This window comes from Balaenoptera borealis, assembly GCF_965194805.1.
Source record: "Balaenoptera borealis genome assembly, chromosome: 13".
In the NCBI taxonomy this organism is placed as follows: domain Eukaryota; kingdom Metazoa; phylum Chordata; class Mammalia; order Artiodactyla; family Balaenopteridae; genus Balaenoptera; species Balaenoptera borealis.
Window position 1 is genome coordinate 81383213 of NC_138870.1, and position 22943 is coordinate 81406155.

Sequence of the window (22943 nt, forward strand, 5' to 3'; positions counted from 1 at the left end):
ATAATGATCAGCACATTGTGACACAATATATATTTGCTGAATAAATGAATGAAAGTTTCAAGAAGGAAAGGATCTCTTTTAATTATTAACTAATTTAGTCATCCCAAACCTTAGGAGGTAGAGACTACTGTTGGCCCCACTATACAAATGAAGAACTCAAAGTCAGAAGGCCCATGAAAGTACTTGAACTCAAGCAGTGCCTATTCCAGGGTCCACATACTTTACGCTAAACTACCTCTAGTAACACAGAGGCACCCATGTTACAGAAAGACTTGTACAGAGATACATGGACATAAAGGAAAGAAATATACATACATAAATAGAATATTCCTAGATTGATATTTTATATAGTAACAAATCAAGAAACAACTTAAATCCCAACAATTAGGGTATAATATCTAAATATATGATAAATATTATGCAGCCATTAAAAATATTGATACTGAAACATTCCTAAGAAAGAGAAATTATTTTTACTATAATGTTAAGTAAAATAGGATAAAAATTTATATATTATTCCAACTATGTCAAAATACATACACTTACACATAGAGAAAAGAGATGATAACAAAATTTAACAGTAGTTATTTCAGCATTGGAATTATAGTTGATAAATACCCCAGGACAAAGAAAGGTGATAATGAAGCTGGATAACAATATTGATATACAGCCTAAAATAGAATGAGTGTAAACAGATGGCATATAAGAGGTTAGGTAAAATTGTAAAAAGTAACCTAATTGTTAGAGTAGAATTTCTGAGTGTGGCAGAGACCACTCTGTGTTCACATTGCCTTTTCCTCCTGTGCACTGACAAAGCACATTTCCCAGCCTCCATTGGACTTAGGTGAGGTCATGTGACTGTGTTCTAGCCAACAGAATGTGGAAAATGATGTGCATTGCATTAGGGAACGAAATGTAACAGCAACAAATGAGTTAATGAACAAAATCTTTTTTTCTGTAAAATAGAGGGTAGCTGGTGTTACAACAGGATAGATGGTGTAGAGCCATGTGACAGAATAACTAACGGCCTGGGGAAGTTTAAGAGAAGTCTTCAGACCTAAAGTGCCCATTTGAATTGGATCATAGAGATAAGAATGTTCCAGGCAAAGCAAACAGGTGAAAGGATTTCTAGATGGAGAGAGTATCATGTGTAAGTACATGGAGTTGTTAAAAAAAAACATGGCCTGTGATTCAAAGGCCAGCTTTGTGGTTTGTGGGACAGAACGGAAAGACATAAAGCTGGAAAGAAACTTTGGCAAGGAACTTGTTTTAGGCCGCTGGTAAATGGGAACCAAAAAAGGTAGCAGAGTAGTATGTCCAGATTTTCATTTTATTTTGGAGGAGGGGAAGTTAGAGATACTTCTAGCAACAAGGTGGGTAACAGATGAAAAGTAGAATAACAAGCTTATTTTTAAAAATTTGATTCACTGGAAACATTTGAGGGATGAGGGGGATGGAGACTGTACAGCACAGGAGACTGTGGGAGAAGTTCTATGTGGTTTTGTTCTGTGTTGTGTTTTGAGAACAGTGAAGTCCCCTTTTGAACAGATTAACTTCCGAGTGCCTGTATGATTAGAAATTTTACTCAAAACTCACCACTGCCACCTTGTGGAAGTACGGCAAAGAACCGAACTGTGTTTAAAGTCAGTATTTAACGCTGGTCAGCTAGCTGAGGGGTTCCCAGCCTTTTTACCCCCAAAGGGGTTTATTATCTACCCTCCCCCCAAACTGAATCTATGATTTATGAAACTAAAAAACATCATTTATTGACAATTTGCTTTCCCATTTTTATAAATCAGATACGTATATAAATGCCAATCAGAGCTTCTGATCCATGATTATCAACTAGTATTTGTATTTTGAGTTGATTTCATTCTAATCAAAAGCAGAGAAGCATCAGGTTTTCATCATTCTTATACAGTCCCTGTTAAATAAATGTACGATTTGTTAGTTGTTTTGTTTATTTGTTTATTTTTTTAAACTTTTAAAAAAATTTATTTATTTTTATTTATTTTGGGGTGTGTTGGGTCTTCGTTTCTGTGCGAGGGCTTTCTCTAGTTGCGGCGAGCGGGGGGCCACTCTTCAACGCGGTGCGCGGGCCTCTCACTGTCGCGGCCTCTCTTGTTGCGGAGCACAGGCTCCAGAAGCGCAGGCTCAGTAGTAGTGGCTCACGGGCCTAGTTGCTCCGTGGCATGTGGGATCTTCCCAGACCAGGGCACGAACCCGTGTCCCCTGCCTTGGCAGGCAGATTCTCAACCACTGTGCCACCAGGGAAGCCCTGTTTATTTTTTAATAATACAAATAGTTTGCAAAGCCTCAATACTACCTGTAAAGTGATCCAAGTCTGTGGCCTGTGTTTACAAATCATTGATCTAACCCAGTGGTTTTCAACAGGGGACGACTGTGCCTTCCAGAAGACACTGAGCAATGTCTGGAGACATTTTGGTTGTCACAACTTGGAGGGAGGGCGTTGCAACTGGCATCTACTTGGTAGAGGCTGGGGATACTGCTGCAATACATCCATTCTACAATACAAAGGGCAGTCCCCACAACAAGAATTGTCTGGCCCCAAATGTCACTAGTACTGAGGTTGAAAACCCCGATCGAGTCCAATCCCTTCATTGTTATCAGCGAAGAAACTGAGATCCAGAATGGTCACATGACTTTTCAAATTAGGCAATACATTCAAGGGTTCCAGAAATAGAACATATAAAAAGGCATACAGGGGCTTCCCTGGTGGCGCAGTGGTTGAGAATCTGCCTGCCACTGCAGGGCACACGGGTTCGAGCCCTGGTCTGGGAAGATCCCACATGCCGCGGAGCAGCTAGGCCCGTGAGTCACAATTACTGAGCCTACGCGTCTGGAGCCTGTGCTCTGCAACAAGAGAGGCCGCGACAGTGAGAGGCCCGTGCACCGCGATGAAGAGTGGCCCCCGCTTGCCGCAACTAGAGAAAGCCCTCGCACAGAAACGAAGACCCAACACAAGCCATAAATAAACAAACAAACAAACAAAAAAAGGCATACAGGACTTGAACAGACATTTCTCCAAAGATACACAAGTGGCCAATAAGCACATGAAGAGATGCTCCACATCATTAGTCATTAGGGAAATGCAAATCAAACCCACAATGAGACGGCTTATTATTATTAGGATTACTAGGATGACTATGATAATATTTTTTATTGGTAAGTAAGTGTTGGTGAGAATGTGGGGAAATTAGAAATCTCATACATTGCTAGCGGGAATGTAAAATGGTGCGGGCATTGTGGAAAGCAGTTTGGTAGCTCCTCAAAAAGTCAAGTACAGAATTACTGTATGACCCAACAATTCCGCTCTTACGTTAGAAGGATCAATCCGTGATAGCGTAAACATCCTCCACCTTCTGCACTATACGTGCAGTATAAAGACTGTAGCGGGCCTCTGCTCACAACGCAAAAGAAACAGATGGAGCGGGAGCCCACCACACCATGTTCTAGACTCCATCTAACCTCATCTGAAATATATTCTGTACTTGACTTTCTTCGGTGCGTTTCACGTCCCTTAGCCTATCTAGTCTTGCTTCTCCCACTTCCCCTGAAGTGGGTTGACATGAGCATTGAGCATTACAGAACAGAGAGAAGGGGACCGTGTCAGAGGAGACCCCCCAGCACAGATTCTGTGGGAAAGTGAGGAGGAAACCCGAGAGCCCCAAATTCGTTCTCCCAGGTGTACAAGGACAAAGGAAACCCCCACTAGCCAAGTTGGCGAGACATCACGTCCACTCTACAGGGTACACAGTGTACCCTCGAGGTAGGTGAACAAACGAGAAACCCGAGCCGCCTCATGGCCTTTGCAGCCTCGCAGGTATCCTCTCGTTGGCGTGGAGCAGCCGGTTTCCCACAGGTCCGTGCACTGCCAGGGAGGCGCGCACCCTCTCAGCGCCGCTGGTTGCCAGGAGACATGCCCAGCCACCTCCTCCAATCAGCACGCACCTCTTTGTGTCCAATCACAGAAGCCAGAAGAGCGGTAGTCGGAGGTGAAAGGTCACGCTGCTATTTGGCGGCCATTTCTCTGGAAGCTACGCGGCTGGGGCCCTGCTGTGGCTACTCCAGTCACGAGGGTCGGACGACAGCTGGGTCGGCGGCGAGTAGCCTGCAGCATTTGCCCACTACTGCAGCAGTAGTCGCGATGGTAAGGAGAAAGAGAGAGGCCAGTGTCCCGTGAGAGAGAGAGAGAGAGAGAGGGCGGGTGACCAGCGTTGCCGGGCCTGGTGGTTGGTTCTCGCGTTTCCCATTCATCCGCGTGAGGCGCGGCGCGCCGGGTTGCCAGCCCTTTTCTCCCTGCTCTGGGTGTCTGAGGCGCGCCCTCCTTCCGAAGCGCTCACCTCCGCAAGAGTGCCCCTGCCGCCTTCCCCGTCTTCTTCGTTTTGTATCCGAGCCTGAGGTGTCCTTGCTGCCTGGGGCCACAGGGCTGGGGTAAAAATGCAGCGGTTTTTCACGTCCCACTTATCACACTCCACAATCCGCTTTCGTCCCGTGATGTTGGGGGGCCCTGCAGCCCTTCGGAATACAGAGCCCAGACTTTGAGCATTCTCCTGTTCGTTTAGCAAAGCTTTACAGAGCGCCTGCCACCTGCCAGGGCCAGGCAACGTTCTAGGTGCTAGGAATATAAGATAAAAAGTACTGGTGCGGACCCTGCTCTAGGTTAACTCAGACATTAATCAGACAACGATAAATACATAATTTCGAATAACGTTAACTGCTAAGAAGGGAGCAAACAGGGTGCTCTGAGGGGGGCGCCGTGGTACGTTAGAAGAGTGGTTACAGATGGCATCCCTTGGAGGAGGGATTGAACCTGAAACCTAAGCGATATGAAATGCAGCCCCGTGAAGAGCAGGAGGAAGCGTGTGTACCTCAAGCTCAGGGAACAGGAGCACAGGCTCTGAGGCCGGAAGGAACACCTGACTAGCTGGAGGAATTGAGAGAAAGCCACAGCCGCCTGCAAGGATAGTGGTCATGAGATAGGGTCGGGGAAGACCTCTTAGGCCGTTTTAGGAGGTCTGGGTTCCACTCCAAGTGCAGTTGGAAGCCATCGAAGCATTTTAAGCAGAGATATGGTATGATAAAAATAATACTTGTCGTGTGGCTAATAAGTTGGAGAAAGACAAGAGTGAAAACTGGAGACCCATTTGAGATCACTCTGAATGTGCTTATTCTAGAGGGGTTTAGTAGCCAAGTTTCTTGGTTGTTTTCTTTCTTTGGGCCGATGAGTGAGCAGATGAGGAAAGGAAGAAGAGTCTGAATTCACTGGGGGTACTACCGGTTTGCTGAATAAACAAACATTAAGTGACTGCCCATATGTAGGAGGCACTGCAAAGTCAAAGAAGACCCAGTCCTAGCTCCTGGAATTCAGTTGAAGATCGTGGAGCATGATCTGCCCTTGCCTCCTTCTGTAGCCTCATACAAAACTAATTTGTGTGTCCCTGAGATCCCTTGTTGATTCACTCTTCCCTCCTTTTACATAGGTACCCCCCCACCCCACCCCGCCAGATCAGCCCTTTTCCCTCTGGAAATACCTCTCATCCTTTAAAACAGAGGCATTACTTATTTCAGGCAACTCTTCCTTTTCTTTTAACCCTGGATTGTTTGATTGTTTGGTACCCTTGTACATAGCATATCTCCTCTTACTACGTTGCAAAATAATTGTCCATTTGCATGTGTTTTGGCCCTCCCCCCTCCCACTGTGGGCCTGAGGACAGGGACTGTTATCTGCTTTTTTTTTTTTTTTTCTTTTTTCTTTTTTCTGCCTTTACCTTTGTTTCTTTATGGCCTTGGAACAGTGAGTGATGTATATTAGGTGTTCAGTGTTTCTTAAGTGAACAGTGAATACTTTTATGAGTCTTGATGGATTGAAGGTGAAATTGGCTAACTGGATATTTAAATTTCTCGGATGCTCTTCAACAAAAGTGAAAATTGTGTAATAATGTGAGAGGGAATCAAGAGTTTTGCTTCATTTGGAACTATAAAATATTGGTGATTTGATAGAGAAGAGAGTAGGTAATGGAAGCCAAACTAAGGAAAAATAATCAGTTGGGTTCTTTTTTTGTTCTTTGTGCAGAGTTTGCCCCTCAATCCCAAACCTTTCCTCAATGGATTAACAGGAAAGCCAGTAATGGTGAAGCTTAAGTGGGGAATGGAGTACAAAGGCTACCTGGTGTCTGTAGATGGCTATATGAACATGCAGGTAAGCTGAAGAGTTACAAAGATCATTAAATTGTATTTTTTTTTCTTCATCTGACTCCTCAAAGGTTTAGTGTGACTTACAAAGATGTAATTAATTTAATTGACAAACACAGCAAAATTCAGGAATAAAGTCAAGGCCAAGGAGGGTGTTGTAACTGTGATAACTATGTATGAGACATATTAAACCAAAATTCAAGCACAGATTTGACTCCTAGTGGTTAAAAGTAAGAAGAGCTCAGACATTTGATTCACAATGCCATAAGACAAATACACTAGAGTTTGCAGAAAAAGCAAAACTTTTCCCAGCACTTAGCTCTGAGAGAAACTTTTCCAGTGAAATTCTTAAGTCTTTTGATGAATGCTAAATGTACAACATCAAAGTAATTTGATAAAAGCAATTCTTGAGGGAGAAGACAGACCGACCAAAAGAATTGATGAACTGGCTACTTGTCTGTTAAACTAGCTTCTATAAATGTTTCAGCCAGGTTTTGTTTTTTGTTTTTAATTGAGGTAAAATATATATAGCACAAAATTTACCACTTTAACCATTTTCAAGTGTGCAACTCAGTGGCATTAACTGCATTCACATGGTTGTGCATCCATCACCATTATCCATTTCAAGAACTTTTTCATCATCCCAAAGGGAAACTGTACCCATTAAACAGTAACTCCCCATTCCCTTTGCCTCTTGGTAAACACTGTTCTTTTTGTCTTTATTCTAGGAACCTCATATAAGTGGAATCCTACAATATTTGTCCTTGTGTGTCTGGCTTATTTCGTTCAGCATGGTGTTTTCAGGGTTCATCCATGTTGTAGCATGTATCGGAATTTCATTCCTTTTTATGGTTGAAATATTCCATTGTGTGTAGCGGTCCCTCAGCATCCTTGGGGGATTGGTTCCAGGACCTGCCTGGTATACTGAAATCCACAGATGCTTGAGTCCATAGTTGGCCCTCCATATGCGTGGTTCTGCATCAGCTCGTTCATGTGGTCTCAAACCTGTGTTTTTCAAGGGTCAACTCTACCTCATTTTAATCGTTCTGTTGGTGAATATTTGAATTGTTTCCACCTTTTGACTTGTGAATAATGCAGTGAACGTAGGTGTACAAATATCAGTTAGAGTCTCTACTTTCAGTTCTTTTGAGTCTGTATCCAGAAGTGGAATTGCTGGATCATACAGTAATTCTTTGTTTAATTTTTTGAGGAGCTGCCAGACTGTTTTCCACAGCAGCTGCACCATTTTACGTTCCACCAACAATGTACAAGGGATCCAGTTTCTTAACATCCTCACCAACACTTGTTATTTTCTGTTTGTTTTTAATAGTCATCCTAATGAGTGTGAAGTGGTATCTCGTTGTTTCGATTTGCATTTTCTTAATGATTAGTGATGTTAAGATCTTTTTATGTGCTTATTGGTCATTTACATATCTTTGGAGAAATGCCTGTTGATGTCCTTTGTCCATTTTTAAATTGGGGTGTTTGGTTTTTTGTTGCTTAATTCAATAGTTTTCAGCCAGGTTTTTTTTTTTTTTTAACTTTTGGGTTTATTTATTTATTTATTTATTTATTTATTTATGGCTGTGTTGGGTCTTCTTCGTTTCTGTGCGAGGGCTTTCTCTAGTTACGGCAAGTGGGGGCCACTCTTCATCGCGGTGCCCGGGCCTCTCATTGTCGCGGCCTCTCTTGTTGTGGAGCACAGGCTCCAGAAGCACAGGCTCAGTAATTGTGGCTCACGGGCCCAGTTGCTCTGCAGCATGTGGGATCCTCCCAGACCAGGGCTCGAACCCGTGTCCCCTGCATTGACAGGCAGACTTTCAACCACTGCGCCACCAGGGAAGCCCCTCAGCCAGGTTTTTGAAGAAAGAGTTTGAGGTTATATTTTCCTGAAGTGCAGGTATTTATGTGACTGATTAATGGCTGATGAATGAATTTTAAAGGGTACCTAGATAGATGGTCAAACCAGTCGTGACTCCAAGTATTCCAAACTGGTAGTGCTGTAGGCAGAGTACTAATAGGAGCACTTGTAGGCCCAAAGCTGAGATTTTCCTTAATTTAAGAGTTTACCACCTGAACAGACAATGCCCAGGTCCCCAAAGTTCTTATAGAGCATGGTTTTGGCCTGGAAAATTCCCTAAGCAGGAATCATTTACCAAGGCCATAGAGAAATTTGAAAACTATATCCATTGTGCTGAAAATGTTCCAGACTTAGATAGTGGTGATAATTACATAACTTTATGAATATACTAAAAACCACTGACTTGTATACCTTAAAAGAGAATTTTATAAGAATTATATCTCATTAAAAGAAAGGAATAAAGAATACCCACCAAATATTTGGTTTTAGAAGTAATATAGCTTCCTAGTGAACCTACCAGAGTTATGAAATGTATCTCTGAGTAACTAACCACATTGGTGATGCTTTTGAGTTTATTCACTCAGTGAATATTTACTGAGAGCCCCTTATGTGCCTGGCACTGTGAATACACCAGTGAACAAAACAAAGTCCCTATCAAGAAGTTTGTGTTTTAGTGATGGGAGATGGTAATATAATGTGATATGATATCAGTAATGATAGATGCTATGGAGAAAAAGAAAGCAGAAATGGAAGAGGGTGACAAGAGTGTACAATATTAGATGGGATAGCCAGGGAAAGCCTCTCTGAGGAAGTAAATTTAAAAAGAGACCAGAATTGAATGAGCAACTGAAGAGAGTGTTTGGGGAAGGAGCATCCCAATTTGAGGGAACAGCAAGTTGCAAAGGCTTTGCGGCAGAAACATGCTTTTTCTTTTCAAGGCAAAACAAGAAGGTGAGGGCAGAGTGAGTTACAGGAAGTATGATAGAAAGATTGGAATGGTAGTCATGGAAGACCTTTTAAGGGATTGTAAGAATTTTGGGTTTTATTTAAAATGTGATAATATACAAACAGCTCATACAACTCAATATCAAAAAAAAAAAAAAACCAAACAACCCAATCAAAAAATGGGCAGAAGACCTAAATAGACATTTCTCCAAAGAAGACATACAGATGGCCAAGAGTCACATGAAAAGATGCTCAACATCACTAATTATTAGAAAAATGCAAATCAAAACTACAATGAGGTATCACCTCACACCGGTCAGAAGGGCCATCATTAAAAAGTCTACAAATAATAAATGCTGGAGAGGGTGTGGAGAAAAGGGAACCCTCCTACACTGTTGGTGGGAATGTAAATTGGTGCAGCCACTATGGAGAACAGTATGGGGGGGTTCCTTAAAAAACTAAAAAATAGAGTTACCATTATGACTAAGCAATCCCACTCCCGGGCATATATCTGGAGAAAGCACTAATTCAAAAAGATACATGCACCCCAGTGTTCATAGCAGCACTATTTATAATAGCCAAGACATGGAAGCAACCTAAATGTCCATCGACAGATGAGTGAATAAAGGAGATGTGGTACATATGTATCACACACACACAATGGAATATTACTCAGCCACAAAAAGAATGCAGTAATGCCATTTGCAGCAACATGGATGGACCTAAAGATGATCATACTAAGTGAAGTAAGTCAGACAGAAAAAGACAAATATCATATGATATCACTTAAATGTGGAATCTAAAAAATGATACAAATGAACTTATTTATAAAACAGAAACAGACTCAGAGACATAGAAAACAAACCTATGGTTACCAAAGGGGAAGGAGTGGGGAGAGATAAATTAGGAGCTTGGGATTAACAGATACACACTGCTGTGTATAAAATAGATAAACAAGAACCCACTGTATAAAACAGGGAGCTATAACTATATTCAATATCTTATAATAACCTATAATGGAAAAGAATCTGAAAAATGTATGTGTAACTGAATTACTTTGCTGTGCACCTGAAACTAACACTTCATTGTACATCAGCTATAGTTCAATTTTTTTAAAGTGTGGTAGAAGGCCTTTGGAGCATTATTATAGTTTAGAAACCAGCCAAATGTTGGTGAACATCTGCTGGAAATCACTTTTAAAAAAATTAGTTGATGTTAATACATTATTTCTGAGAGCTATTGCATACAAAACTAATTGTTGGCAACAATTTCAGACAAAACCATATCCCCTGAGTATAAGAGGTTATTTTTTGTTCTCTATAGGAGAAGGAATAATATCCAGTAGCATTATTAATTCATTAACATGTTTTAAATGCCTTACCTTATATCCTCTCTAAGACCTATTTTTCTTTCCCTTTGCCCACTTGCCTAGTTAATGAAGGAAACTTCCCTGTTTCCTTTCTATCTTGTTCATTTCTTTTGTGAGTCCCAGTAGCACTGATTGTAATTTTTTTAAATTATAAGTAAAGTTTATTATCTTTATGTAAAAGGAAAGCTAAACATTTTGATGTAAAATTAGAAATAATAGAGTTCTCTAAAGTGACTATAAAGGTCACTCTTAATTAAACCTCCTCTTAAGAACTTATTTTTTTCCTGTTTATTAGCACATAATTTTTAAAAATTCTTATTCAGTTCTTTAGTTTGGTTGTTGACTAATATAAGAGTATTTGGTATTTTAGCCATAGCTTTTGTACCCATTGGGTTCCTCAGTATGATATAATGCTATTACTCTGAGAAAAGTTAATGTCTGTTTCTTTAGACCTGAATTATTCACAGCTTATTCATAAATTGGAGACTGTCTTCCTTGACATGTTGTTTTAATGTTTAATAGAAAGAAATACTACATTATTGAGATATTTAAAAAATTGTGTTGAAACGAGCTTTATTATATATCAGTTCTACATCCATCAATGTTAACTTTACTGAATGTTTATATGAAACCAAAAGGTACTACAGTAGTAATAGAAAGCTAATCTTCTAATTATTGTAGGTAAATGTGAGTCATTGGTACCGAAAGATCTCAGTTAATAAGTTCTCTCACCAATATTAGGTGTATAATACTATTTTCCTCTTGTGTGATTATACTAATATATTTTCTTTTTATTTAAAGCTTGCAAACACAGAAGAATACATAGATGGAGCATTATCTGGACATCTGGGTGAAGTTTTAATAAGGTAACAAAACATCAGTAGTTTATATAAGGAGTTACTGGTGAGCAGTAAAAATACCTGTTTAAATAAACTATTAGTGCCCCAATCTCAGAATTACTTTTTTTTAATCACTATTAATTTAACATAACATTCTACAACTAGACTTCAAGATTCTTGAAATTGTTAAACTTGTCAAAGCAGATTTAAATATTTTGGAGCTGTTCATTCTTAAGGTTTTTCTAGTGTTGATATTAAACTTTCTAGCTCTTAACTGTACCTTTTTCAGTGGTTTTATTTGCAAGAGCTTGGTTTTGAATTTTAGGTGGGTCTGGCTGCTATTAGGATTCATATTATACTTATTTTCTAGAACTAGCTTCACATCTCCAAATTCTAGTCATTCTTCCCTTTGGAAGATCATAAAGATACCATTTTATAACAACCGCATGGTATAAAAATGAGTGTCACGTGCTCTTTAACAAACCAAAGGTAAATTTTTTTAAAAAAGAGAAAGAAATGATGTAATTTTTGCATTAATATTTTTGTAATGAAAAAATCTAATAAAAGTAGTAATTCAGATCTTATATGGTTTCTTGTTGGAACAACAAAATGGACTGTTTTTCTGTTTACAGGTGTAATAATGTCCTTTATATCAGGGGTGTTGAAGAAGAAGAAGAAGATGGGGAAATGAGAGAATAGCATCTTTCGGGGGGAATTTTTTTTATATATATTTGTAGACAATAAAGATTTGTTTGTTTTTCAACTTGACTGTGAGCTATTCATATTCAGATATTTACATGCAGAGCTCAAATGTTGAAACAGTTGAAAAATTATTCACGGAACTAATGCTTTAAAAGCCACCCAACTTTATTCAAGTTGGTTTTCCTGTAAGCCCAATGCTGTAATTTTTTTTTCTATAAGGGAAATTTATTTATATGCTCTATAAATGTTTATGAAAGTCAATTTTAGCCCTTGTAATTGTGTATTAACTGAGACCTTTTAAAAGCAACTGTTTCTTTTAAAGTTATTTTTGAGCCACTTTTGACACGTATAAAGTTGAATATTTTCTTAGAGTTAATATAGACTGTATTATTTTACTTAGTAGTCAATAAGTTACATGTTAATTCTATATCAATGTGAGCTAAATGATATGCACATTACAGCTAAAATTGAAACATCACCTGAAAATTAAAATGGTTTTGAGTAAAGAACACAACAGAAATTGTGAACTGACATTTAGGCTGAAGACATACGGTTTGTTCACTTGAGAGAATTAAGTTTTCTGAACAGAACCCCTTAATGTGAATTAAAAATCAGTCTCATGGTTGGTTATGTCTCATTATGTTCTCATGAGAACATAATCTAGTAGTTTTCATTTAAGTTTTAAACTCCTCAAATCAATATTTTAGAGTTGCACATTGTTAAAATGTATACTCCACGATGATAAAATTTACACTATGAACTTTCCTGTGGACTGGTTGAAAAAAAAAAGATTATTTAAAGTCTTAGGTTGTCAGAATGCCATTATTGCACTTAAATGGTCATTCACCATACAGTTACATCAGTAAGGTCACTTTGGATGTGTATCCCCACCTGGGACAACAGAAAGTATAAATGTTTAGCTATATAGAATAATGGTTAGGATATGGATAATAAAGGTCTTCAACAAAAGAAAATAACTCCCATTTCCAATCCTAAGGGCCTTTTAGAGTAAGGACCTGTCTTCCTGAAATTGGTTAGGCCTGTGTGTGGGGCAGAATATTGCCATTACTGAAAAGCAAAAATCTACAAAATATGCCTAAAGCATTCTGGTTATAAATGTCTTACTGCTCCTATTCAAGTGAAAAAATATTCTTCCTGCAGTGATTTTGTTCTTGTATCCTTGACTAAAAGTAGTTCACGTTTGTTACCAGATGGAGGTTTTGAGCGGTAGATAAGTCGTCTTCCCAGCTGAAACAAAAGAAAAAGTACTTAATATTTTCATATAACCATTTTCTATTGAAGTGTAACTAAAATACTAATATTAACTTGATTTTTCCTAAGAATAATATAGTTTAAAATAGTAAATAATAATCCCAATTACAAAGGGATTGATAACCTAATGGATGTCCAAATGCAGGCAAAGTTAAGTAACGAATGGAGCACCATGGTATGCAGAAGACAGGGCAGTTAGGTTTTATGGGGAAGTGGGAGGATTTAGATAAAGTCATCAGATAGCTTGTGTTTCAGATATGCTAAGCTTAGAGAAACTCCATGTTTGAGGCCAACACTTCATTTCTCAGTAACTGCCATAGCTAATTTCTACTCCATTGGTTGGAAGAGATGACTTTCCTCTGCTAAGCAACAGCTGACTGGCATTTAAAAATCCTGTAAAACAAAAACTTGAGAAAACCATGTACTATTTTCTTAGGCACTAGAAATCCTGTTGGCTCTTGGTCCCACCAGGAGAGGCTTAGGGATACCCCAGTTCATACCTATTTATTCTCTCTGGAGCATATACTCAAGTATATCATACTAATCTTTCTCTTTGAGTCTTTTCTCCCCCTTCTCCTTATTCATTTATTTATTTTTTGTTTTGCCTTTATATCTGAATTTGTATAAATTAAATGGATAAGAAAACTTCTGTTGGACATGAAATTTGATGGGATGTTTCCATTGTGCCTCAAAAGGGGCACCAACCCTGTGTGTGACTGTCCCCTGCATTGCAGAATGTTTGACATTCCTGACTCCAGGGAACTAAATAGCACTAGCAATCCTCCCCTCATTATAACAACAAAAACATCCTTAGAGGACTGGAATCCTTGAATTCCTTTCCTAATGTCATACTTTTTTCCCCCACTGGTGATGATCTCCTTTGATAACCTTTGTTATTAATTTCTGTCTGAGAAAATTGCCAGTGATGAAATGTCCTAAATGTCCTCTGAAAGAGTAAAATCTTCTTTCAGAGGTCTTCATACATTGTTGACTTATCAACATTCTTTCTCCAGTTTTCTTCCAGATTTAGTTTTCATTCTCATTTTTAGTTTGTTAATTCAGTAAGCATTTATTGAGTGTCCACTATGTGCCAGGCATTGGGGATACAAAGGTCATAAAACTCATTCGTGGTCTAAAAGGAAAGATGAATATATTAAAAAATAATCACTTTAATTTGGTGAGTTTAGTAAATAATAGTGTATACATGTAGCAGGGTGATGAATGGTTAATTCTCTCTTAGAAGAAGAGAAGTTAGGTCTTCATAGGCAGAGTTGAACTAGATAAGTACAGACCCTTTTAAAGATGAAATGCTTATTTAAATAAAATTAATCATCACTTTTTGATATAGTACATATTAACAGTTACCATACTTCAGAACTTTAAGTACTTACCTCAAAGGCTGTTGTGAGGCGCACAAGCATTCACTATAGGTTAGCTGTGACTATGGTGAGAATCAATGTCCATATTAGCTTTGCAGATAACTATGAGATTGCCCTCCTGGAATATACTTCAGACTCTAGCTCAGAGGAGGGAGAGTGGCATATAGAAACAAAAGGCCCTTCACACCCAGGGGGAGTCATAGACCATGTGCACTCTGTGACTGCCCAATTCTAAACTTATTGAACAGGTAATCTTGAAATATGAAGAACCTTGGCTTCTGGTCAGATTCTGCTGCTAAATCTGAAGTGACTCTGGGTAAATTATTTTAACTTCAACTATAAGTCTCATTATTTTTACAATGTGAGGATTAAAAGACCCTTCCAGTAATACGTAATTCACTTACTATTACTTTTTTAGTTCTCTAGTTTCATGGCACCTGGAGCTAAAGAAAAAGAGGAGAGGGGAGAGGTTTCTTTTACCAAAAAGTTAGTCTAATGGAGAACTGTAGAACCAGTAATTTGAATCATTCTAAAAGTAGCAAGGAACCAGAGAGAGATCAATTTAAGCTGTTAGCAATCTTACTGAAGTTTAACCTGGATAAATTAGATGAGTTAGGTATTTTGTTTTTGCACCACAGAAGCCCTCACACATTGATGTAGTGGAACCTATTAATAACAAAACACAAACCTTTTTCTTTGGTTGTGCTACTGCCCTTTCCAGAGCAGCTTTTAGCCTTTCCTCCTGGTGTTTTTGTTTTTCTTTCACTTTCTCTTCACGCAGCCTGTCAAGAGGGGAAGACATTGTTCTAACTATAAATCACAGAAGTAAAAAAGACCTACATCATTACTATTTGGTAAAGAATTATCTAAATATTATAAAGTTTCCTTTAAGGTTAAATGAAAATAATACTTCCTTTTCACCCAAATCTATGGGTTTTGAATATTCAGGTGAAATTTCAACAACAAATCCTGTTTGTGTTGAAATGGGAAGAAAATGCATGTCACCATTTTGGAAGAAGTAAAATCTACCGAAATCTTGGTCTAAAACAAGCACCTCAGCAAAGCTTTCTCATCACTCCATTTACAGTTCAGTACTTCGCAGTTAATCCGTATGACGGCCACTTGAATTAATTTCCAGCTATTTCCCCCCTTTTTAAACCTTTTTGTTGAAGTATAATGTGCAGAAAAGTACACAGATCACAAGTGTATATAGTTCAATGGATAACCACAAAAACATACTTTCCAGTAAATCTTTTTGAATGTTATCCTCAAATTAAGGCCAAGAAATACTATTTGTCTTTGTTCTCTTTAGGGTTGTTATGAGGATAAAATTAAATGAGCTGACTTATGCAAACTGTCTAGTCCAATGCCTGGTGCAGAATAACCACTGGACAAGTGATAGCTTTTTTATGGATGTATATAATTATCAATGTAAAATTCACTGAACATTTTTTATGCAAAATTAGGTGTTATGTTAGGTGCCTCCAAACCATGGGAAAAATCCAGTAGAATTCTCCTTTTGATAAGAATGATAAGTAATTGGAATTAGATTCATGTATCACTACTGGAAATAGTAGAAATTACAAGATGCAAATGCTCTTAGTGTAATTAGTCAAAGGTCATCTTCTGGAAGGAGTGATCTTTCATTTATGATTTCTTAAAACATTTGCTTCATATTCAATAAAATCCCATCAGGATCACCTTAATATATTCTGGACTTTGTTTTTATATGGAGGAAACAATATCCCCCCCACCCCAGTAATGTAAGCAGTAACAAAGTATCTAATATTAATGGCTACTCTTCGAGCACTTACTATATGCCAAGCATGCTTTAGGGCTTTTACAGAGATTATTTAATTTAATCCTCACAACAACCCTGTGAGATAAGTTCCATTATTACTGCCATTTTACAGATAAGGAAACTGAAACTTAAGAGAGGTTGTGTGGCCTGCCTAAGGTCACAAAAGTTGTAAATGGCGGAACCTGGATTGAACCCAGGCAGGTCAGCTCTAATTCCCATGCTCATAACCATAGTTCTAGTATGCCTGGCAACATGTTTTTTTGCTATAACATGAACATTATTCCACCTATAAGCATTCTCTATATGCTACATTATACTAAGGATCATATTATATTTATAATAATCATTGCCTCAAAGGTAGTATGTACATAAAATCCTTATTTAACTTGGTACGGAAATTTGTAAATCAGTGGATTCTCCGGGAAAGGCCCCAAGCTAGGCAAAGGTGTGGGGACATGGGGGCTGGGCAGGGGTGGAGGTGAGGGTGGTGGTATGTGTTCCAGGGATGATAATCTTCATGAGATTATCTTGAGGAATAAATGAGTTAATGAGTAAATGTGATGTATGTAAGTGTTGGCAGTTAGGAACTGAGGAAAACCCTCATTACATGGCTCTAACTTTCAAACAATTCCTTCGTAGATTGAGTCTCCCTGTAGTTTTCCAATGAAAGGCTCCTAATTCTAGTCTTGGGCCCTTCACCACAAGTATAGTTCTCCTTCTACATGATAGCCCTTTGAAAATTTTCATGTAAGTAGTGAATATTCACTCTGAAAATTCACTTTTTCAGGCTAGAAGGACCCCTTGCCCATCCAAAACTATGTCATTTGCCCCTGATGAGCTCTTTCCTTCACAGTGCTCGTTTTACCATTGATAACGAGATATTTATTTCGTAAGAATATGGATGTTATGTGTCTCCACACTAAAGAATAGCTCCATGAGGAGGGCAGGGCTGAGTTTGATTCCACTGTATCTCTATATGGCGTATAATAGAGACTTGCCATATAACAGACTTCCTTAACGTATGTGGAATCCAAGCAAAAACAGCTTCTCATTAAGTCTTTCACTACATTTATATCATAAGACAGTGACTGTACTTTTGCCGTCGTTCTTTCTGTTTCATCCTCTCAATTGCCTCCACGTTTTCTTTGGGAATGGATTCAATGAGATCACTCAGTTCCACCAGGCGAGACTCTACTTTTACCAGCTTTTGAACTGGGTTGAGGCTGCCAACCTCAGCATCTCCAATGCAGACTTTGTATACTTGATTAATTTTTTTACTAAGAGAGTCTATCAGTTTTTCCTGAGGTTGAGAAGAAAAGGAGAGCAGAAAACATAAAATTTCATTACTATTTTCTTGTTCATTCAATAAACATAAAATTCCCTTTTACTATATTATAATGAAAAAGGCTTTTATGTTCTAAATATTTCCTTTTTTAAAAGAAAAACTTTAATACAACATAGAACAGTGAGAAAATGCAGCATTGAATTTATATTATAATTTATAGTCAGATCATTACTATAGTAACACCTTGGATTATTTTCTTTAAAAATATTTCAGTCTAGGTATAAGAAGTAACTTAATAGGACAGATTGTCTTTTTGCTTGAATGTTTTTGTGTATCATTCCCATTCAAGTAGACACTACATAAACATTTTAAATCCTTTTTTTCCCCACTCTAATGCATTTCCTAGCAGCACAGTGTGTGAGCTCCCTTTTTTGCACTTACTATTCTATTTGGTAAAACTATAATCCTGTATGATAGTTATTTGCGTACACGCCTTATCTCCCCTCCTAGACTGTAAGCACCTGGAAGGCAGGAGCTATTTCTTATTTTTACACTTATATCTAAAGCAGCACCTTGCACATAACTGTGCACTTAATAAATGTTTGCTGAATAAATGAATGCATTCTCTAAGAGCAAAAAAAAAGTTACAAGCAAACAGATTCCTAAGCTGGCCTATAAAACCTTTTGAGGAGCTTTCATTCTCTCCATTGGGAAGCCATTCTAGTACTCTAGTCTAAGCAGAAGCTTAGGCCAAACCTTGCTGATCCCTGTACCTGGCCACTGTGCCGTTTTAACTGTTGGTAGAGATGCTCGAGCTTGTAGGTAACATGTTTCGGGACCGTAAGGAAACTTTCTTTCTGTGTCTCCACTGTGTACCCGGCATTCGCAGATAAAAGGATCTCAATAAACTTCTGGGCAAAGTAAATCGTTCTCCAGGTAGCATCCTGCCCCCATTCCTGCTTCTGCTCAGGAAGATGAGAATCACCATAAAGCCAAGGACAAATAATACTCAAGACAGATGTAGCTCCAGGAGCCATGCGAGACCCCTCCTGAAACCACAGACTCATTACAGAGCCACCAACACTTAATTACAAGTCAAGATCTGTTACCAATAGTTTACTTCAAACAGCTTGTCTGTCCCACCTCCTAGTTTAACAAGCTTTCTGATGGTCCTGTTTGCCATAAAGTCCCCCGTTTTTCTTCTAAAGTAACACTTACTGTATTCCCTATTTATATTTAAAACATGCTTCTTCTAGGAAATTTGGAGAAATACAAAATAATGAAAAGTCAAAAAAAGCAAAAGTCCTATTTGCCATAAAGCTTCTTTTTTCTCTCCCTTTCTAAATAACATTTATTGTATTCCCTATTTATATTAACACATTCCTTTCAGAAACCATCAAGGGGCTAAAATATTGTACTTGGATATGAAAAAAATTACTGCAATGTGGGTCATTAAAAATATATATTCTGAGAAAACATCTTTAATATGAGAATGATTAGTAGTTGATGGAAGTTTTGTGGGGAAACCTCTTGAACACTTAGAAAGAGCTTGAGAGATGGATGGGCAGCGACCTTTAGCATGTCTTTTCTTTTTAAGTTCTGCCTGTCAAACAGGAGAGGAAAAGACAAGGAGAGATATTTTATTAAGATAAGTTAAGAACAGTGTAAGAAGTAGGATTGGGGAATGAGGTTAAAGAAAATACTCATGTATGAGAAAGAGATTGAGGGCCTGGCCCAAGAGAGCAGAAGGACAAGGAAAAAGGGAGCTCAAGGCACAGGCCTACAGATGACAGAGAAGTAAAGTATCAGTCCCATCGCTGGAGCTGCCACCAGGTGGCGGGCCCAGCCCAGAGCACCTCGGAGGAGGGGCAACCAAGAGAGGCTGCAAGAAGTGGGAGGAGCTGCTGCCTCCTGCTGTGTAGTGGGACAGGATCGTGACAGGACCGTGAAAAGCTCTGAATACTGGATATGAACTCTGGATGCCTTCAGCAGTGAGTGGGAAGTGATCTGACCAGAGCAATGTTTAGGAGAAATAGTTGTATCAGAACTGGATAGGCGAGGGGGCAGATGTCTAGATGACCTTTAAAGTCCTTTCCAACTCAAGGATTCTGTAGTTCTAATCCATGTCATGTTCTGCTGAATGCTGACTGTAAACAACTTTCGCAATTGAACTTGATTAGCTCCCTGTGCCAAAGAACAATAAAATGAGAGATGAGGATGTTCTGCAAATTGAACAATGGAATAGCTTACATTCCATTTCATGTTCGATAAACAGACAACTGCACAAAACAACATGTATGAATCTCACAATGTTGAGAGAAAGAAACCAGACAAGCCAGACATACTACATGATTCCATTTATATAAAGTTCAAAAACATGAAAGCTAATCGATGGTGAGAGAAGTCAAGATGGTAGAGACTGGAACGGGGTGTATGGTAGAGACTGGAACGGGGCATGCGGGAGGCTTCTGGGAGTGGTAATGGTGTGTTCACCTTGAGGAAACTCCTTGAGAGAGAAACTTAGGATCCGTGTGCTTTTCAATATTACATTATAGTTGAGTTTAAAATTTTATTTTAAAAGTAAAATATTGAATCAAGGAAAAATGTTTTTAGGGGATTAAGTACAGTTAAGAGTGTGGAAATTTTGAAAGAATAAAATACTCATAGCTCCAAAATACCTATGATAATTTATGAATGTCAAAATTAGACACAGCTATGCTTATTCACTCATAAAGGATTATGTTTTGCACATTTCAACATAGGAAAAGAATGGGAGTGGGGAAGCTGGAAAATCCTTAGAAAAGAATACTTCCCCCCCTGCCAATTGTTCTGCTCTGCCTCTGCTTCTCTGCCCCAACATTTCACATTTTTGGGAGACACTGTGAATTATTAGCTCCATTTTCCCAGAGTATATAATACACGGATGCCAAAATTACACTTGTGACCCAAATGTCATAGTCTTTAAAAAAGTAATTTGCAGATCAATTCTATCTTCTCAATTTAGGGCTCTGGTTGCTTCAAAGTTTGAGTATTGAGATGCCACTTTTTTTCGTAGCCACCCTAAATTTGGATGAAAGGGGCTTGGTGGAGGGCATGGGGAGATACCACTGATATTCACCTGACGTTTTTCATGTTAATCAGTTTCAGAATTATTTAAAACAGAATTGAAGGGTGGAAACAACCCAGGTGTCTGTCAACAGATGAATGGATAGACAAACTGTGGTATAAAAATACAGCGCAATATTATTTGGCTGTAAAAAGGAATGAAATTCTGACGCATGCTGCAACATGGATGAACCTTGAAAACATGCTAAGTGAAATAAGCCATACACAGAAGTCCAGATACTGTATGCTTCCATATATATGAGGCAACTTTATAGAGACAGAAAGTAGAACAGAGGTTACCAGAAGCCGGAAGGTGGGGGAATGGGGAATTATTGTTTAATGGGTATAGAGTTTCTGTTTGGGATGATGAAAAATTCTGTAAATAGATAATGGTGATGCTATGCAATATTGCAAATATCCTTAATGCCACAGAATTGTACGCTTAAAATGGTTAAATTGTAAATTTTATGTTATGTGTATTTTACCACAATTTAAAAAAAGGTTTAAAAAAAAAACCAGCATTGAAGAACTGAGAGGTGGCTGTCATCACACTTCCTGCTCTGGCAGCGCACAGCCCCATCCCCTCCTACCTCCGGGTGTTATGCCACCCTAGGAAATGTGGGCTGTGAAGGAGCCATACACAGGTTTGTCTTTTATAACCCTGCCCACCTATGGGTAGGGGAGCACAGTCATCTTCTGATAGAGTCCCCTTAAATCTACCTCTGTTTGAAAATCAAGTTCATAACTATAATTGTGATATTAGTCTCACATATGAGTTTTGAATTTTATTCATTTGAGATTTTTACAAGAAAACCAATGTTAGCTGGAGTTTGTTATGGGTCTTAAGACTAACCTAAGCATTCATTCAACAAACATTTATTGAGCACTTACTTTATGAGGACACTAAGCTGACTAGATAGGGTAAGACAATCCCTACCCTGGGGTTTGCATGGAGCTGGGAGAAACCAGCATGCAAACAGATAAGCACACATGGATCTATGCAGACCCAAAAGAGGCCACAATCTATTACAAGCTCACTGTTGGGAAGATAATTCCATTCAGTGCTGATTCAGTGCTTCCTCTGTTAATTATTTGCCCCTCAAATTAATACCAAAATGATCACAGGTAGTGAACTACTTCATATGTTTGGTAATATGTATACTGACTAAAAGAAATGCATTTATAGGTGGGGAGATCTCAGCATCATACTTTGTAACTTTTTTTTTAAAATTTATTTATTCATTTATTTTTGGCTGTGTTGTGTCTTCGTTTCTGTGCGAGGGCTTTCTCTAGTTGCGGCAAGCGGGGGCCACTCTTCATCGCGGTGCGCGGGCTTCTCACTATCATGGCCTCTCTTGTTGTGGAGCACAAGCTCCAGACGCGCAGGCTCAGCAGTTGTGGCTCACGGGCCCAGCTGCTCCACGGCATATGGGATCCTCCCAGGCCAGGGCTCGAACCCGTGTCCCCTGCATTAGCAGGCAGACTCTCAACTACTGCGCCACCAGGGAAGCCCCATACTTTGTAACATTTTAAGAGAACTCCAATGCCAATTTGAATGCTTTCTATCTACTGTGTAAATTAGCTATTACATATTGACAAGGTAATTAGTTTCAAGCTGCTTTCCTGGCTCTATCATCAACCTGGGACTTGTGGTTTGCTTTAATTCCCCTATTCCAATGCTTAATACACAGGGAATGCAGATTATTATCATGAGCCAAAATAAAATTACTACAGGCAAAGAATGATTACCTGAGCATCTGAATTAAATTCTCCAAAACTAAATAGCCTGGACCTTAATTCCAGTTCTGCTGCTTTTTCCTCTTCTCTTACACAGTTAGCCTTAAGCATTTCCTTGTGTTCCAAAAGAAACTCTATGTTTGTATTTCTATTGCAAAAGAAGAAAGAGACCCTTGTCTGTAATTTGTGGTTTAGTGAAATAAGCCATCAGTCAGGAGCTTCAGCACTCCCTCCAGATCATGTGTCAACATCCTGTGTCTAGCAAGCCAAATACAAGTTTATATTTTAAGACATTGACAAAGTACATGCAACTTTTCAGGTTAAAGTGAGAAAAATAAATGCACAGATGCTTTCTAACTTCCATCAGGAAGCATTTTCTCACCCCACCCCCACTTCTGTGGTTCCCCTGAGTCCCCCAAATAGAAAGCAGCA

General features: G+C 38.7%; 2 protein-coding genes across 3 annotated transcripts in view; one reads left to right on the plus strand and one right to left on the minus strand.

Annotated features, from left to right (window-relative positions):
* The first annotated feature begins 3808 nt into the window (after positions 1-3808).
* Positions 3809-22943, plus strand: part of SNRPF (small nuclear ribonucleoprotein polypeptide F) — a 36812-nt gene continuing 17677 nt past the window's right edge. The window contains exons 1-4 of one of the 2 annotated variants that reach the window (XM_082349558.1): positions 3809-4171; positions 6098-6223; positions 11193-11257; positions 11863-11998. In XM_082349558.1, coding sequence (XP_082205684.1) covers positions 3824-4171; positions 6098-6223; positions 11193-11257; positions 11863-11929 — 606 coding nt within the window. In that variant the 5' untranslated portion in view covers positions 3809-3823 and the 3' untranslated portion in view covers positions 11930-11998. Of the gene's footprint in view, positions 4172-6097; positions 6224-11192; positions 11258-11862; positions 11999-22943 lie in introns of those variants that run through there. The other variant, XR_014233153.1, reaches the window with a different exon arrangement.
* Positions 12136-22943, minus strand: part of CCDC38 (coiled-coil domain containing 38) — a 44066-nt gene continuing 33258 nt past the window's right edge. Inside the window, exons 11-15 of the mRNA XM_082349559.1 lie at positions 22524-22659; positions 18443-18631; positions 17479-17684; positions 15272-15365; positions 12136-13180 (exon numbers count right to left, since the gene is read on the minus strand). Coding sequence (XP_082205685.1) covers positions 13067-13180; positions 15272-15365; positions 17479-17684; positions 18443-18631; positions 22524-22659 — 739 coding nt within the window. The 3' untranslated portion in view covers positions 12136-13066. The remainder of the gene's footprint in view (positions 13181-15271; positions 15366-17478; positions 17685-18442; positions 18632-22523; positions 22660-22943) is intronic.